We start from the raw sequence: 16,912 nt of genomic DNA, 5'->3' as shown, positions 1-16,912 counted from the left end.
CCCAACTGTGCCAAGTCCACGTGGACTGCTGTAATAGAATACTACCGACTAGATGGCTAATGGACAGAAGACACTGATTCCTTACAGTTGGTGCCAGTGTAGCTGGTGTTTGCTGAGAACCACAGCTTTGCGGGGAGCACTTGCTGTCTTCTGTGGTCTCACATATGGCTGGGGAAGGCATGAATCTCATTTGCGAGGGATGCGCTCTCACGTTCTAATCGCCTCCCAAGAGCTTCATCTCCTGATACCATGTCCTGCCATGTGGTAAAGACATCAACACGTTAGTTTTAGGAAATATAAATATTTCAGTCCACTGCATATATCACTGGGCAAAGAGGACTACGGGAAGGCAGGGCCTCTCAGCTGAACAGAAGAGTTTGGTAACAACGTGTGGTGTGAAAGGTCTCCTCTGATATAATTAGTGGGTTTCTCTACCAGGTTCCTATTACTGCTTAAAAATTCACAGCATAGGGCTGGAAAGACAGTTTAAGCTGATTGCCTGCCAAGTCTAATGACCCAGGCATCAGTCCCCTCTACCCAATAGCAAGGCAGATATATAAAGTGGCACCTGGGGCTGGAGAGATGGCTTAGCGGTTAAGCGCTTGCCTGTGAAGCCTAAGGACCCCAGTTCAAGGCTCGGTTCCCCAGGTCCCACCTTAGCCATGTGCACAAGGGGGCGCACACGTCTGGAGTTCGTTTGCAGAGGCTGGAAGCCCTGGCGCGCCCATTCTCTCTCTCTCCCTCTATCTGTCTTTCTCTCTGTGTCTGTCGCTCTCAAATAAATAAATAAATAAATAAATTAAAGTGGCCCCTGCATTTGGAGTTCATTTGAAGTTGGTAGAGGCTCTGGTATGCCCATTCTCTCTCTGTGTCTCTCTGTACTTGCAAACAAATAAATAAATAAAATCACAGCCTAGCATGTAACATCAGTTAGCTGCATTTATGATGTAACACATAGGTCACAATACTGGACATGGATTAACTGATTGCTTTGTGTAAAGTGTCTCAAATTGTCCATCACAGTGGTGGCCAGGGCTGTATTCTGTTTGTTGGCAAAAATCTTTTCACCACGGTGTGTAATAACCCTCCCTTAACCTCATCCCTCAGCCTTCTGCTTGATCTTCCAGGAAAGCAGGAGAGTTTTTCTCCTCTAGTTCCTATCAAAGCACTTACCTCCATAGGTCAGTTCTAGCCAGGATAATTCCTTTTGTTTAATTAAGTCAACTCCTTGTGGGCTTTAATCACCTGGGCCAACCCCTTACTTTTCTGTATTGTGTTGAGTAAAGTCCAGTTACAGAGAGAGGGGACAAGCTTGTAGGTGGCATGGGACAGCCTTGACTTCTTCCCACAAGAGCCAATGATCAGGTCCTTCCCTTCCTGAGCAGCGGAGTGTGGTTTACAGATTTTCTCGTGGCTTTTGGAGACTGTTCATTAATGTATATGGCTGTGAAAGGGAAGAGGCCTGCAACTCTTCCCTGGGCTTAGGTAAGATCACGTGGACCAGGAATTTTCCACAGCAGCACTATTGACATTTAAGCTGGGTAGTTATTTCTTGTGAGGGATTGTCTTGGCCGTTCTAATAAGTTTAGTGGCTTCCCAGGGCACCACCCTTCAGATGTTGAGGAGCAGTCCTATCCTGGTCGTAACGGCAGAAATGGTTACCGGCATTGCCAAGTATCACATAGAATGGAAAATCATCCCCAGAGTGGTTTTTCTGTCTCTTTCTTTCTTTCTTTCTTTCTTTCTTTCTTTCTTTCTTTCTTTCTCTCTCTCTCTCTCTCTCTCTCTCTCTCTCTCTTTCTTTCCTTCTTTCCTTCTTTCCTTCTTTCCTTCTTTCTTTCCTTCCTTCCTTCCTTCCTTCCTTCCTTCCTTCCTTCCTTCCTTCCTTCCTTCCTTCCTTCCTTCCTTCCTTCCTTCCCTCCCTCCCTCCCTCCCTCCCTGCCTCCCTCCCTCCCTCCCTGTCTCCCTGCCTCCCTCCCTCCCTCCCTCCCTGTCTCCCTGCCTCCCTCCCTCCCTCTCTCCTCCTCCCTCCCTCCCTCCCTCCCTCCCTCCCTCCCTCCCTCCCTCCTTCCCTTCCTTCTTTCTTTTTAAAGAAAGACCCATTAAGCCACGGACCTTGTTTTCCACAGTGCCATAGTGACGTGGGGCCAGCAGGATTTTGCTCCTCTGATATGCCTCATTCTGAGATTTGTTATGTAATTTACTGAGAAATCATGGTTTATGGTTACGTATAAAATGAATATAGTAGAATTGTTCTCCGCATGTTTGATGCCAGGACGAGATTACGTTATCATATTCCACCATGTTTCATAATCCTGCCTGAGTTTATAGTCGGGCTGTGTTACGAGGGGGCTTTGGCTCTGCTGTAGCCTGGGCCACATATTTCCCCAAAGGTATTTAATGCATAAGGCAAAATCCTTTAATAAATTCCACTTTTGCTATTATTGCCCCTTACTTGGAAGCGGATAATGTGGCTTTGTATGGGACTTGACTGGAAGGCATGGTCCAGTTCTGAAATTACAAAACTCAATAGCTTTTTTTTTTTTTTTTTTTTAAGGCAAAGGCAGTTCAAGCATCTCATCCGACGTGAGTTCAAGTACAGATCACACGCCAACCAAAGCCCAGAAGAATGTGGCTACCAGTGAAGGTAGGCATCTGGTCTTCATTATCTCCTGCCTTCTCTTCACAAAGCTGCCTGTTGTTGGAAGACAAAGAACATGTGGGTGTTTCCATTCTGTTCCACTGAGTGAGAGCACTTGGGACTATTAAAACAGAGAAGGCAGAGGATGTCTCAAGTCTGTTCAGCCACACTGCTGTTACTGTCCAGTAAAGTTGGCTTGGTGGGATTGAAGTGTCTAGATATTTTGCTTTGTTTGTTTTGTCTTTTGAAGAAGGGTCTCACTCTAGCTCAGGCTGACCTGGAATTCACTCTATATTCTTAGGGTGGCCTTGAACTCATGGCTATCCTCCTACCTCTGCCCCCCGAGTGCTGGGATTAAAGGCGTTCGCCACCTCGCCTGGCTAAGTGTCTAGATTTTAAGTCAAGTGTCATTGTTTGTGAAATTGAGATGGGCTGGCTTGGGAGAAGCCACAATGATGCCACATATCTGTGTTGCAGTGTGGCAAAGAGTATGGTTGTAAAACCCTGCTGCTACTGTTGAAAGTTGCAACAAGAATGTGGAAAATCATAGACATCGAATTCAGCACGGTGCTGACAGGAAGGTCACAGTCACGTAACTTGTAGGACCTGCTTTAATCATAACTGTTTGGAAACTGTAATATCCCTTTTAACACACAGTTTGGTCTAATTGAGAATGCCGGGGAAGAAATTAACTGCTGTATTTGCAGAAATACATGCTGGAATTCAACAGCTTCCCAACTGAGAAGTCTTGAATTATTATTTGATTGTGTTGAAGAAGTGTTTTCATGGTATTTAGTGGAAAGTTGACCCAATTATTTTCCTTGAATGTTAAGCACAATTAAATGATTTCCTTTCTGGAAAAGAGTGCTTTCTAAACTAAATTATCCAGTGAAGGTCATTGGTGCCATTTATAATGAAAGCTGTGTTTGTAATGTCAACTGGGTTTCATGACAGACTATAGAGCTTGCTTTCCTAAATGTGCAGGGGCCCAAGGCAGCACATGTCCAGTTTCTGTTTCTGAGACTTCGTACCCCTGGGAAGCATGTTCAAGGCTGGAGTCGGTCCTGAGAGTTCTTTGATTTTTCCTTGCCTGTGACTGTCTACACGCTAACGGTGATATTGACTTATTTTTTCTTCCACATGTGCAGATGTGTTTCCAGGAGCATAGAATGATTTCTGGGTTAAGGATCCCCAGACCAGTGCATAGATAGCTGTGTTTATACCTGGACTCAATTTTTCTGGGTTCCATAGTCTTATCATTGTCTCCGGCACATCACCTGCATTGTAAGGCAGACAGATTGGCTTGCTTTTCTAGCACAGCCCAGCCCAGCACATCAATGATCCCATTTTAATTTTCTGCCTGCCAGCTAAGGTAAACATGGGTGTTAGGCCGTCCTTGAAATTCAGTTGATGTAGTGTGTAAGCCTGGTTAATTGATTGTGGACATTTGCACTGGAGAGCTCTGTTCTTAGTAGCTGGAATGGAAACCACTTCTTTATATTCAGTGTGACCCTTTCCAGGCAGAAATCATCTTGGGAGGTAATCTTCTTTCTTCTAGTATGTGACAGTTACTCTTGTCTAAGTCATGTCTGCAAAAGCAGGAAGTTAATAATTTGAATAATCTCTATGTATCTGTCTTGTTTTCTCATTCTTCTGTTCCTTTTACAAAATAGAAAATACAGGGCTGGAGATATGGCTTAGTGGTTAAGCGTCTGCCTGTGAAGCCTAAGGACCCCGGTTCAAGGCTCGATTCTCCAGAACCCACATTAGCCAGATGTACAAGGGGGCACATGCATCTGGAGTTCGTTTGCTGTGGCTGGAGGCCCTGGCACACCCATTCTCTCTCTGCCTCTTTCTCTCTCTCTCTGTTGCTCTCAAATAAATAAATAAAAATAAACAAAAAATGACAAAAAAAGAAAATATAAAACTCTATGGAATTTGTCACAGAAGTTGAGGCAAGACACTTTAGGGTGTCATGCAATTACAATGCTGTTTTCTTTATGCTTAAAAATAAAAGAAATAACCCCCAAGGTATCTTCAGCTTCATAGCCCTTTTGCCCTTCCCTTTGGAAGTAGAGCAGGCCCAGGCAGTTTTACACATCAGTCACACGTATTCACCATCACTGTGAGAATAGAATTGGTGGAGTAGAATACCAGAAAAGAATTGAAGTTCATATGAAAAAAAAATCTTTTTACCAATTGGTTTAAATTATCATGGAAGTTCTTTTCAGATCTTGAGGAGAAGAACCTTGTTCCTGGGAAGACTGCTGTCCATTTCTTTGCTTCACTGAAAAATGTGCAAGCAACGTGTTAACCTTTGCTACATGTTGTAGGTTTCTGGTCCATTAAAATTAAAATTATTGAAAAATAAATTCAGGGCTGGAGAGATGGCTTAGTGGTTAAGGCACTTTCCTATGAAGCCTAAGGACCCATGTTCAAATCTCCGGGTTCCACAGAAGCCAGACACACAGTGACGCAAGTTCGCAATGTCACACATGCGCACACGGTGGCACTTGTGTCTGGAGTTCGTTCACAGTGGCCGAAGGCCCTGGTGTGCCCATTCCCTCTGTGTGTCTCTCAAAATCAATCAATCAGTAAATAAAAATAAATACATTCAGCCCGGGCATTTGTTCTGTGCAAATGTATCTGAGGAGTGCTGCTTTCATACTAGATGGTGAATAATCCAGGTTGGTTTTCCTCACACGTACATGACAGGGCCTCAGTCTGCTTCTCGTGATGAGACTGTCTCAGACCACAGGGCAGATTTCCTGGGTGCTGTGCGAAGCGCTTCCTTCTGGAAACATCCTCCCTTTCCTCTCCACTGCAGAGGAAGCAAAGGTAAACAGTGACTTCTTATGTAGCCTGTGTGTGGGGAGGCACATTTAAAAGCGCATCTCTGATTCATTTTGAAGAGCTGTTTAACCTTTGATATTAAGCCAGGGCTGGCTGAGGAGCATGGACCTGGCTTTCCAGAAGGTGCTGGACAATGGTGATTCTGTTCAGTCCCAGGATCCTATCATGTTTTTCTGACTCTGCTTTTATTAAAGATGCCTTCAAGGAGCCTGGGCACGGTTCTCAGTTTAAAGATCTGAGCACTGATGATTTGTAAGACAGTATGTATTGTGAAGAATAACGGTCCTCCCCCGACCCATAGGGTTTGGAAAGCGTGATAGTTAGGTTGCAAACCTTTGGTGTAGTACTAAGTTCCCCTGATGGGATGTACGGGGGGAGATCACACTGGCTCTTAGACCTGGTTGCTGTTGTTCATGATGAGGTCTGTGTCGCTGCGTGCACCGGGGTCTGATGTCTACCAGACAGCTCCTGGTGGAGACTGCGCTCCTTATTAGAAAACACGGACATCATTATGTACTGTGTGCTGGTTAATAAATTGAGGACATGGTGTGTAGGAACGAGAAGGGCATTCAGACACGTGATTCACTTGGGTTTGGATTTGACGTAAGTGGGCAGAAGGTAAATCACCCAGGAGATGCTGATGCCCGAAGAGTGAATATTGGGGAAGCTCACCCAACTTCGTGAGTTGAGCAAATAGCGGCGGCCAGGCTCGCAACCTTGGAGCAGTCCCCTTCTTCCGGCTTCCATCTCAAACTAGCTGACAGTGATTGGGACATGCTGCCTGTGAGCTTCGATGGGGACTGGGACTGTTGGGGAGAAGACCTGATCTGGAGGTACAGCGTGGCTGTGGCTGTCTTCCCAGCCTCCTTGGCTCTAGGACAGAACTGGCCTGGGGTTTTCAGCCAGGGTGCAGGGCCTGCCTAGAGCTGACTTGTCACTGTGAGCGTTCGCCTGTGAAGTTCTGAAAGTCACCAACCGTTATGGTGTCTTGGGTTGTCCAAACATTTATTCTTTGCTTTTCCCAAATAGTCTGTAACTTCAGCTAAGATTTTATGCATTTTCCTTTCCAAGATAATGGTGATGTATTTTCTCTTTACCTACTGTGTTTACTTTGCTAACCATTTCTGTCCCTTTGTCTATCCAGTGTTCCAGATAAATCATACTAGGTAATAAGCTATTCTGCTATGCAAGGTGAGCAAAGGTGGTATATGTACTTGGTTTTATTTTATTTTATTTTATTTATTTTAAATTTTTTTGCTCATTTTTATTTATTTGAGAGTGACAGTGAGAGAGAGAGAGAGAGAGAGAGAGAGAATGGGCGCGCCAGGGCTTCCAGCCACTGAAAACGAACCCAGACGCATGCTCCCCCTTGTGCATCTGGCTAACGTGGGTCCCGGGGAATCAAGCCTCGAACTGGGGTCCTTAGGCCTTCACAGGCAAGCGCTTAAGTGCTAAGCCATCTATCCAGCCCTGTACTTGGTTTTAAACCATAAGAAAATTTATGTCTCTCCCTGTCCTTCTCTCTCTCTCTCTCTCTCTCTCTCTGTGTGTGTGTGTGTGTGTGTGTTTGCAAGTTCTCTAGAGGAATGGAACTGATAGATTGAATATATATGATACAAGAGAGTTATTCTATTGGCCTACACAATTTGAGATGAGCAGTCCAACAGGGGTTGTCTGCAAGTTGCAGAGTCTGGGAAGCCAGTAGCTGCTCAGTCCACAAGGTTGGATGCCTCAGCAGTCCTAACCTGGCACTGAAAGATTCATGGAGAGCTGCTGGTCTTGGGTCCACATTGGAAGGCTGATGAAGCCATCTTCTCATGCTTGCGAAAGGCAGCAGCGACCGGGTAGATGCACACACAGCAAGCAGCAATGGTAGCCAGCCACTGGGCCGCCCACCCTGGGGGAGAGACGGCGTCCCTCCATCAGTGCTTCCTGGAAACAATTGCAGAGACCCACCCAATGCTCTTCTCTTGTCTGATTTCAGATGTGATTACGTTGACAATGGAAATTAACACACACACAGACACACACACACACTCACACACACACACACACACACAGAGCCAAGGCATTACCACACAACTGAGAATGGTTTTTCTGACCCACAAGGAGTTTCTGCTCTGCAGTGTGGTGCGAATTTTGTGCACCCTCACTTTGTCTCTAAAGCATGCCTGTTTTGAGGCATTGGCAGCGGGCTTGGCTTTCTCTCTGATAAATGGTGCAGGCGTTTTTTTTTTTTTTTACAGCCCATTATATGTCTTGTGACAGTTTAAGTTTCTGATTTCCTGACCCTGTAGGGGGTTTAGGTTCAAGTGTAGAAAGCTGGAAATTTTCCATTTCTCCCAGCATAATCTGCATTCCAACCTTGTAAGACACAGCTTAATTCTTTCCAGTTGTATGCTATTCTTTCTCTTCTACTTTTATTTATTTTATTTATTTTCTGTCTTGGCCATTCTTTCGGATGTTCTCTCCTGGAAAGCATGGCCTTTGATCGTCATCAGTGAAAGTCGCCTGTAGCATGTTGCTTGAACGGAGCACGCCACAGTCAGTCTTGAGCGGAGTCAGCGGATGGGGAGACCTCATGAAGCACCCTGGGAGAAGCAAACCCCACTCGACCCCTTTCATAGACCAATCTCCCTAAAGGTGTGCTTTTCAGCATGACATCTCCCTGGCTGTGCCTGCTCTTTCACTGGGGGATCATCAGGCAGTTAGTTCAAAGGTCAAATCTATTCATTTCTTTTTTCATTTTACTTTTGTTTTAAAGGCTATACTCCTTGCCCTCACTCCACTGAGGGTACTCCTTAGCGGGGTTACGGGTGTTCACTGTGAGGCTCAGGAGGCCTCAGTCAGTCTCTGTGTTGGGAGAGGTGCGTGCGTGCATGCGTGTGTGTGCATGCGTGTGTGTGCATGCGTGTGTGTGCATGTGTGTGTGTGGATCATGGCTCAGGTTAATCCTACCCTCCCTGTGGCTATTAGAGTCTCTCTTCCCCTTTCTTCCACAATGCTCGTGAGCCTTGGTGGACATGTTAGAAATCTGATTGAGTGTGGAATTCTCTGTAGCCTCTGGATTTCTGTTTTGATAAGATTTGAGTGGCCACAGTATCTGTTTCCGTCTCCCTGGAACTGGGGGGAGGACTTGAGTCCTCTTGTCTCCGCTTCCTCTGCAGTGGCTCCTGCATGCTGCCAGCCGTGGTAGAGGTGGCCTCTCTCACGGTAGCCAGCTGGCTATCTTTTCTTGTTTGGCTGATGGATCCTGGATCTCCTCAATATTCTCTGCCATCTGTAAGATAAAACAGATTCTCCAACCAAAAGCGTGGGCAGCTTGGATGGAGGGGGTGAGCATATATGGTTTGATGTAGGTGTGCCCCATAAACTCATGTGCTCTGAATGCTAGGCCCCCAACTGGTGGCAATTTGGGAATGGGAGCCTCCTGGAGGCAGTGTATTGTTGGGGCGGGCTTATAAGTGTTACAGCCAGCTTCCCCTTGCCAGTGTTTGGCACAGTGTCCTGTTGCGTTGCCCACCTGATGTTGGCCAGGAGATGATGACCGGCCTCTTGTTCATGCCATCATGGAGCTTCCCCTTGAGTCCGTCAGCCAAAACAAACCCTTTCCTCTCACAAACTACTCTTGGTCAGCAAAGGGAAGCTAACTGCAACAACAAAAACAATCTGTTTAGGGCTGGAGAGATGGCTTAGTGGTTAAGCGCTTGCGTGTGAAGCCTAAGGACCCCGGTTCGAGGCTCGATTCCCCAGGACCCACATTAGCCAGATGCACAAGAGGGCACATGCATCTGGAGTTCATTTGCAATAGCTGGAAGCCCTGGCGCGCCCATTCCCTCTCTATCTATCTCTTTCTCTCCCTCTCTCTCTGTCACTCTCAAATAAATAAATAAAAATGAACAAAAATATTTTTACAAAATCTGTTTATTTTGTGCCAGTATTATTATTATTTTTATATTACAGCTCAGGTAAGAGAACTTGGATTGGACTCTGGGGATGTTTGAACAGCACTTGGATTGATAACTGTGGGGTCTTTTAAAGTTGGACTGGAGCATTGTATTTTACGTCGTGTATGGTCGTGGGCTTATAAGGGCCAGGGTGGTTGTGATGGTTTGATTCATATGTCTCCCATAAACTTATTTCTTCTGAATGCTACGTCCCCAGCTGGAGGGAGATTGGGAATGGGAGGCTCCTAGGGGCAGAATTGTTGGTGGCAGGCTTATGGGTGTTATAGCCAGCTTCCCCTTGCCAATGTTTGGCACACTCTCCTGTTGTGATTGTCTATCTGATATTGGCCAGGAGGTGATGCCCACCCTCTGCTCATGCCATCGTTTCCCCTGCCATTATGGAGCTTCCCCTCAAGTCTGTAAGCCAAAATACCCCCCACAAGCTGGTGGGGTGTATTTTAAATTTATTTACGTATTGTCACTGGTAACAGGAAGTTAACTGCAACAGTATGGTTATTTGGATCTTTTTGATGTGTGTCCCCATTCTTATTAGCCAAAGAGCAGTGGAGGTTCTCCCTGAGTCTATGCGTTTCCTATCCATGAGACTGTGACTTGGTGCATGGTACCAGGTATGGGTTCTGTCCCGCTGAGCAGGTCTCTTTTACAGTTCAAGAGTGGTTGGTTACCCTCCTAGGTGGTGTGCCATTGATGGCCGGTTTTTGCGTCTTGCAGGCTTTCCTGTTTGTTCGTGATGTTGGTGACTTTTTCCCCAGTGGCTGCCACAGCACTTTCCAGTACTATGAGGGTTAGTCAGGAAGGAACTGGTTTCCCCTCAGTTCCAGCATGGTGCCTCCATGACCTGTGACCTTGTGCTATGCTGTCTTCAATGATAAAGTCTTATCCAAGGTCAAATTTCACTGGATGACGAGGAGTTGGTTTCGCCCAGCTGTTGTTTAAACATACCCAAGACCAGATACTGTTCTTTAGTGCAGCCCACATTCTGGGTGTGATGGCTCATTTCTAGATTGGGCTATCAGGGCAATCAACTCCACAGTCACAGGGTTTCTGAACTGCAAAAGTAATTACCAACTTTCTGATCTAGCACATTCATTTTACAAAGAAATGCCTGTGACACTGAGAAATGAAATGAGATTTGCTGGAGATTACACATCCCAACTAAGTGTCAGGCAGGGGTCTGATGCAGTGCTGTTTAGGCAGGTGCTGAAGAAATTAGAACAAAAAAGAACAAGAGCCTTTTCAAAGCCCTGGTTTTCAGGCTGAAGAGACAGCCTAGCGGTTAAGACTTTGCCTGCAAAGCCAAAGGACTCAGGTTCAATTCCCCAGGTCCCACGTTAAGCCAGATGCACAATATGGTACATGCATCTGGAGTTCGTTTATAGCTGTTGAAGGCCCCGGCACACACATTATTTCGCCTTCTCTGTTTCTGTCTCTCTCAAATAAAATAACAAATAATTAAGTAAAATACAAAAAAATAAAGCCATGGTTTTCTGCACATGGGTGATGTGTGTGTGTGTGGTGGGGATTGTCCACTCAGTTTCTGGCTATATATTCTGGATTTGTTGCCTGCTGGGCTGAGGCAGGCTATGTGGGAGATTTTGAGACAGTTATTGAAACCAAATAGATAACATTATTTATAGAGAACAGGGTCTGCTCCAAAAGATTGGATGGTCCTGATCTGTTTGAGCAGACTAGTGTACCACTAAATCGATATCAGCTCGTGATTTCACAATATGCTGTCGGTTGACTCTCATTGTACTGCTTTCTGAAATTGTCTCTTAAATGAACACCTTTAAAGACTCCTCTGAAATGACCATTTCAGATCTTTCCTTGGAGGATATGAATTAAATTGACATAAATTTGTAGTAATATTCTTTCCCACGGACCTAGAATCACCAGTTTATTTATATAGTCAATGAGGATTTACATTTTTACATTGCCCAAATTAGCCCCATTCTAAGTAGTCACTATGAAAACATTGAGGCATGTAGCTTTATTTATTTATTTATTTAATTTTTTATTTATTTGAGAGCGACAGACACAGAGAGAAAGACAGATAGAGGGAGAAAGAGAGAATGGGTGCGCCAGGGCTTCCAGCCTCTGCAAACGAACTCCAGATGTGTGCGCCCCCTTGTGCATCTGGCTAACGTGGGACCTGGGGAACTGAGCCTCGAACCGGGATCCTTAGGCTTCACAGGCAAGCGCTTAACCGCTAAGCCATCTCTCCAGCCCTGTAGCTTTATTTTTATTCAGGTCTTTTGCCTTATATTGTCTTCTTTCTGAGTGTATTCTCAAAAACAGACTAAATAATAATAATAATAATAATAATAATAATAATAACAACAACAACAACAACAACAACAACAACAACCTAACAGGAATCATCTAGTAAGAAAAGATGTTTCTTACTCAAGAAATGTTGATTATTTTCCCTACTCCCCCCTTTTTAACACATGCCTTTTTGTGACACTTATTTCAAGCTTTTACTACTGCTTTGATGTTTTTTCATCATATATCTCTTGAGAAATAGGCATAGATTTTTTTTCCCTTTGGAAAAATGAAAACAGGAACCAGGAAGAGAAGTGTGGGCCTATGTCATATCAACTAGGAAGTAACAAACTTGGAGTATGAGCCTCAGTTTCTAAAATTAACACTTCATGTTTGCTTTATAATTAGTCATCATCATGAAAGACTACTGAGAGCCTCTTTTTAAAAATTATAGTTGCCAATGCATGTTAACTTTACATATTAATGGTGTTCACTGTGACATTTCGTGAATTCATATATTGTGTTCTGTTTACATCTTCATTCTTAAATGCTATCACTTTGTTTCCCATTTTTCCTTCTGTCTCATATTCCTTATCTATCTGTAGTAGTCCCTGAGTATTTCATGACAACCATTTTTATAAATATTTATCAAAATTTATTCTGAAACTTTTTATAAGAAATTATCTGGTCCAATGCCAACTCATAATTGCATCTTCATGAAACACTTTTGTGATCCTTAGAAGCATCCAGGAATTGACTTTAAGTCCTATGTTATAGAAAATAAAATTCAATATTCCAGGCAGCTTTTATACTAAAATAATAAAGGGTAACTTTACAAGTTACCATTATTGTACCCTGAGCAGATGGTACTACGTAATACAAATATTTGAAGGTGACATGGTGTCATCCAAGATATATTTAACATGAAAGAATTAAATAGTTATTTCACTTGTTTTTTATAAGGCAAGCATCACCTCAAATTCATTCTGATCCTCCTACTTCAGCTTTCCAAGAGCTGAGATTAAAGGTATGTGCCATCATGCCTGGCTATTGGTTTTCACTTTAAATGGAGCTCTGGAGTTCTTCTTTTTTTAAAAAAATAATTTAATTTATTTATTTGAGCTAGAGAGGGAGAGAGAGAGAGAGAGTGAGTGAGTGAGAATGGGTATGCCAGGTTGCAAATGAGCTCCAGATGCATGCATCACCATATGCATCTGGCTTACGTTGGAACTGGAGAATCGAACTTGGTTCCTTAGGCTTTGCAGGTAAGTGCCTTAACTGCTAAGCCTCCCTCAGCCCTGGGGTTATTCTTTTGTTGGAAATTTCCACAAGCAGAAAGTACTGATATCAGAGCATAAACCTTGAAGCAGTCTATTTGCAACTGGATGTAACTCAAAACTATATAACATAAGAGAAATTAGAGCAAAAAAAAAATGACATAGAGTATTAGTGGAACCCTAGGTAAGATAATGATACTTAGGAATTTTTTTGAACAGTTAAAAAATGACATCAGAGTAAATCGGAAGATTGGATTGGGACTTTGAGACTCAGAAATCAGAACTGCGCTCTTGGAGCATCTATTCTGTGTTACCAGAAAGGTGATGGCTGATTATTATGTAGATTTGTTTTGCCTTTCAAATTAAATTTCATACTTCACCATCTATGAAGCTGTCTGGATGACAGAGGCAATCTTTGTAATGCTTTAGTTGGTGAAACTTAATGTGTTTTGCTAATTCAATTAGCAGCTCATTGCTTCATGACAAAGTTTCCCTTGCTATTTATGCTGCTACATAATTAAAACAGAGGTGGCTTTTGAACCACTGCACAAACTATCTCTGGTGATTTCAGTATGTCACAGAGTCATTTTATCTGATTTTATCAAGATAAGGTGTCAAATTCGCATCCAATGATTTGTTTAAGCAGTTGAGAGCTCGTTAAGTGGTGAATTCTAGAACTGGCATGTTAGCCCTAGAAACAAAGGTCTAACTTTCATTTCAGGTTTAAGAACTAGGCATAATTTCATGAGAAAATCAACTTCCAGAATGAATGATCCAGAATATTAAGATGTCATTCTCTCTCAGAGGAAATTAATATAATCATTAATTGAGGCATCCATCATATCTCAATGTTTTAAGTAATCTTTGGAGGCAAAGTATGTTCTATTTTTCTTATCCTAATTTCATGTCAAAACATTCCTGTTTGTTTCTTCTCTTTAGTCTGCCCTTTGCAAAAGATAAAAAACCAAAAAGCAAAAAATTTCACTTTTAAGTAATCAATGTATTTCAGCCGTAGACTCTCTGGTTCACTGAAATACAAGTTAGTATGCATATAAAGAGACTTTGGATCATACCGAACATTTCACAGTAAATTCAGCAACTTAAGTTACATCAGAACTTATGAATAGATGTAGTGTAAGTTTCGATATGTTCTGTCAGTGATAGTGGTACAAATCTGTTTCAGTTTTTGGCCACACACTGAGAACACAGAAGATTTCTCCCCTCAGGGTTTTTTTTTTTTTTTTTTCCCCTCATGAAGGAATTAAAAGAAAAAATGGGTTTAAGTGAATGACTTAGCATGTACCCTGCATTATCTGAGTCTCCTTTCTTGCCTCTAGTCCTCCATAAGTATACAGTTAGCTATTTGATTTCTGTTGCATGACAAAGACCCACGATGCCCAGAGCCATGGGGAGATTCAAAAAATACTTAGCAATTCTGGGCAGGGCCTTCAGGGATCTGAAGAAGGGGCGCTCCAGGAGAAGAGAGAGGAGTCTGGGAGGGTGGGGAGGCATCCTATTGGATATATTCTGGGAGGGGTAGGGAGGCATCCTAGAAGCCTGGGCCCTGGCTGTGAGTGGAATGGGAGAGGACAAGTGGAAGGTGGATCCAGCTGGGTCAGGGTGCTCACAGCTTTGTGAACCACATCTGAGCCCATCTGAGGAAATGCAGAAGCTTCCAAATGTATTCCTTCCTGCCTGCCCTCACTGAGTAGGCTCACCAAAGACTTCCTGTGCTTTCTACTACAGGTGGTGATGGAAATAGGCAAAACTACTTCATTCCTCACTCACCGTGAGCATTTTTTATGGCACTTGGAAGGTTTCACACTAAAAAGCCAACTGCAGTAAAGAGAGGAGACATGGACGAGATGATGGATCATTGTTTTACAATTAATTACCTGACATTGGAAACATTGGCCTGTTGGAGTTGTGGATACTGGCTGACCTTAAAAACTGGGTTAGCATTGTCTGTTTACTTCCTCTGCCTAGGAAATAACTTTCTGTGGGTAAACCCTCTTCCTCAGGAAGCCACTAATATCTCAAGGCTATTAGACCAATTAACAACTCAGGCGAGAAAAGAAGTTTTATTGTAAAAGGTGTCATTTTATATCCAATACACTTTAAAAACCTTTTAGGAGTCCACATTAAAGAAGGAATAGCATACAAATCGTTTAGGAATTATTTGTGAATCCTTTAGAAACAAGAGAAGCATTGTTACAAAGAATGCAGTCTATGGTCCTTAGATAGCAACGTGATAAACACTTGTAAATGCCACCAAGAAACTTTCTGCCATATCTAATCACTAGTGGATTACCAGGTATGGTACAGACCATTGGTTGTTCTATGTAACAGTGTTACATATATGAATTTTTATGTCTGGGCTACAGAAAAACTACATTGCTCTGCACAGGAGAGAGAATTTAGTGCCATAAGGGTTAAAGGAGTCTATCTTGGGGGATAGATTAGACGTACTGATGTACCTAGAGATTGTTTTTCCCCACAACATAGTCCTGGAATGACACCTTGTGTCTTTGAAAATCTTTAAAACTCACTAAATTCACAAAACATCTGGTAGTTTGGATTTCCTGTAGAAATCAGGGCAGATTTCTTTTAAAAAATATTTTTGTTCATTTTTTATTTATTTATTTGAGAGTGACAGACACAGAGAGAAAGACAGAGAGAGGGAGAGAGAGAGAATGGGCGCGCCAGGGCTTCCAGCCTCTGCAAACGAACTCCAGACGCGTGCGCCCCCTTGTGCATCTGGCTAACGTGGGACCTGGGGAACCGAGCCTCTAACCGGGGTCCTTAGGCTTCACAGGCAAGCGCTTAACCACTAAGCCATCTCTCCAGCCCATCAGGGCAGATTTTTGAGATTGTTTGTTTGTCTTCTCTTTAGTCTCAGACTCCAACCTACACAGCTGATGCCAGCTTTGGGAGATTCTACCAGTTAACTCTTCCCCACAAGTACAATTTGCACATGTTTGTAATATCAAAATAAATTCTGGATGAACTATTTCAATGCTGGGATGAAGTAGACACTAATCATTTTATGAACTTGAGATAGGAAGCCCTTCAAAGTGTAACACAGAGCTTATCTTATCCTAAAACTCAAGGACGTGGCCATCTTATACCTAGGGCAATGGTTTGAGGAAGATGTGTTATCAAATGCATTTGTTTTTCCATTAGGCAAAATTAAGTCCAGGCTTCTGTTTTATTTTATTTTATTTTTTAATATTGACTGCACTTTGAAGAGATTTAATGTATTCATGTATGTTGCCACTCTACAGAAAATGTTTGGTACATTTTATTTTTCAAACTCCTTTTTTCTCAAACTCATTCAAGCAACGAATGGTGGTTTAGTTCATCGCGTGGACATCGGTCCACATGAAGCTCAACTAGGGTAAGGAGCAGATCTCACTAATGGGCATCACTGTCATTTCAGTCGTGAATATTAATTTTCTGTGTCACTTGTACCTGCAGTGTTGAGACAGTTGTTAAATGTCTTAGGTGTGCCTTTGGTGGGGTTTATGACTGAGTGTGACATTTGAGTTTGCTAGACTGAGATAAACACATGGTCCTCCCTAGTGTGGGTGGGCTTCGTCCAGTCTGTTAAAGAATTGGACGGACTAAAAGGATGAAAGCTGTTTCTGCATGCCTGCCGGCTCTTCAGCCTGGGTGTTGGATTCTGTCTTTGGACTTAGACGTAACTGTTCACCATCAGCTCTGGGCTGTCTTCCAGGTTGATGGCTACAAACTTTGCAGCTTTTAGACTCCATCATCATGGATCAACTCTTTATATTAAATTCATTCATTCATTCATTCTCTGTGTGTGTGTGCATGCACACGTGCACATGTACACGAGCATGTGTGTGTGCATATACTATTTCTCTGCGGGGCTCCTTCCCGGTCAG

General features: G+C 43.2%; 1 protein-coding gene across 1 annotated transcript in view; it reads left to right on the top strand.

Moving 5' to 3' along the window:
- Fbxl7 (F-box and leucine rich repeat protein 7) overlaps positions 1–16,912 on the top strand; it is a 394,580-nt gene that overhangs the window by 109,112 nt on the left and 268,556 nt on the right. Inside the window, exon 2 of the mRNA XM_004652536.2 lies at positions 2,558–2,647. Coding sequence (XP_004652593.1) covers positions 2,558–2,647 — 90 coding nt within the window. The remainder of the gene's footprint in view (positions 1–2,557; positions 2,648–16,912) is intronic.

The sequence above is a fragment of the Jaculus jaculus genome, chromosome 13 (genome assembly GCF_020740685.1).
Source record: "Jaculus jaculus isolate mJacJac1 chromosome 13, mJacJac1.mat.Y.cur, whole genome shotgun sequence".
NCBI classification, from domain to species: Eukaryota; Metazoa; Chordata; class Mammalia; order Rodentia; family Dipodidae; genus Jaculus; species Jaculus jaculus.
The sequence above is the reverse complement of the archived record's forward strand: the minus strand, read 5'-3'. Positions and strand labels throughout refer to the sequence as shown.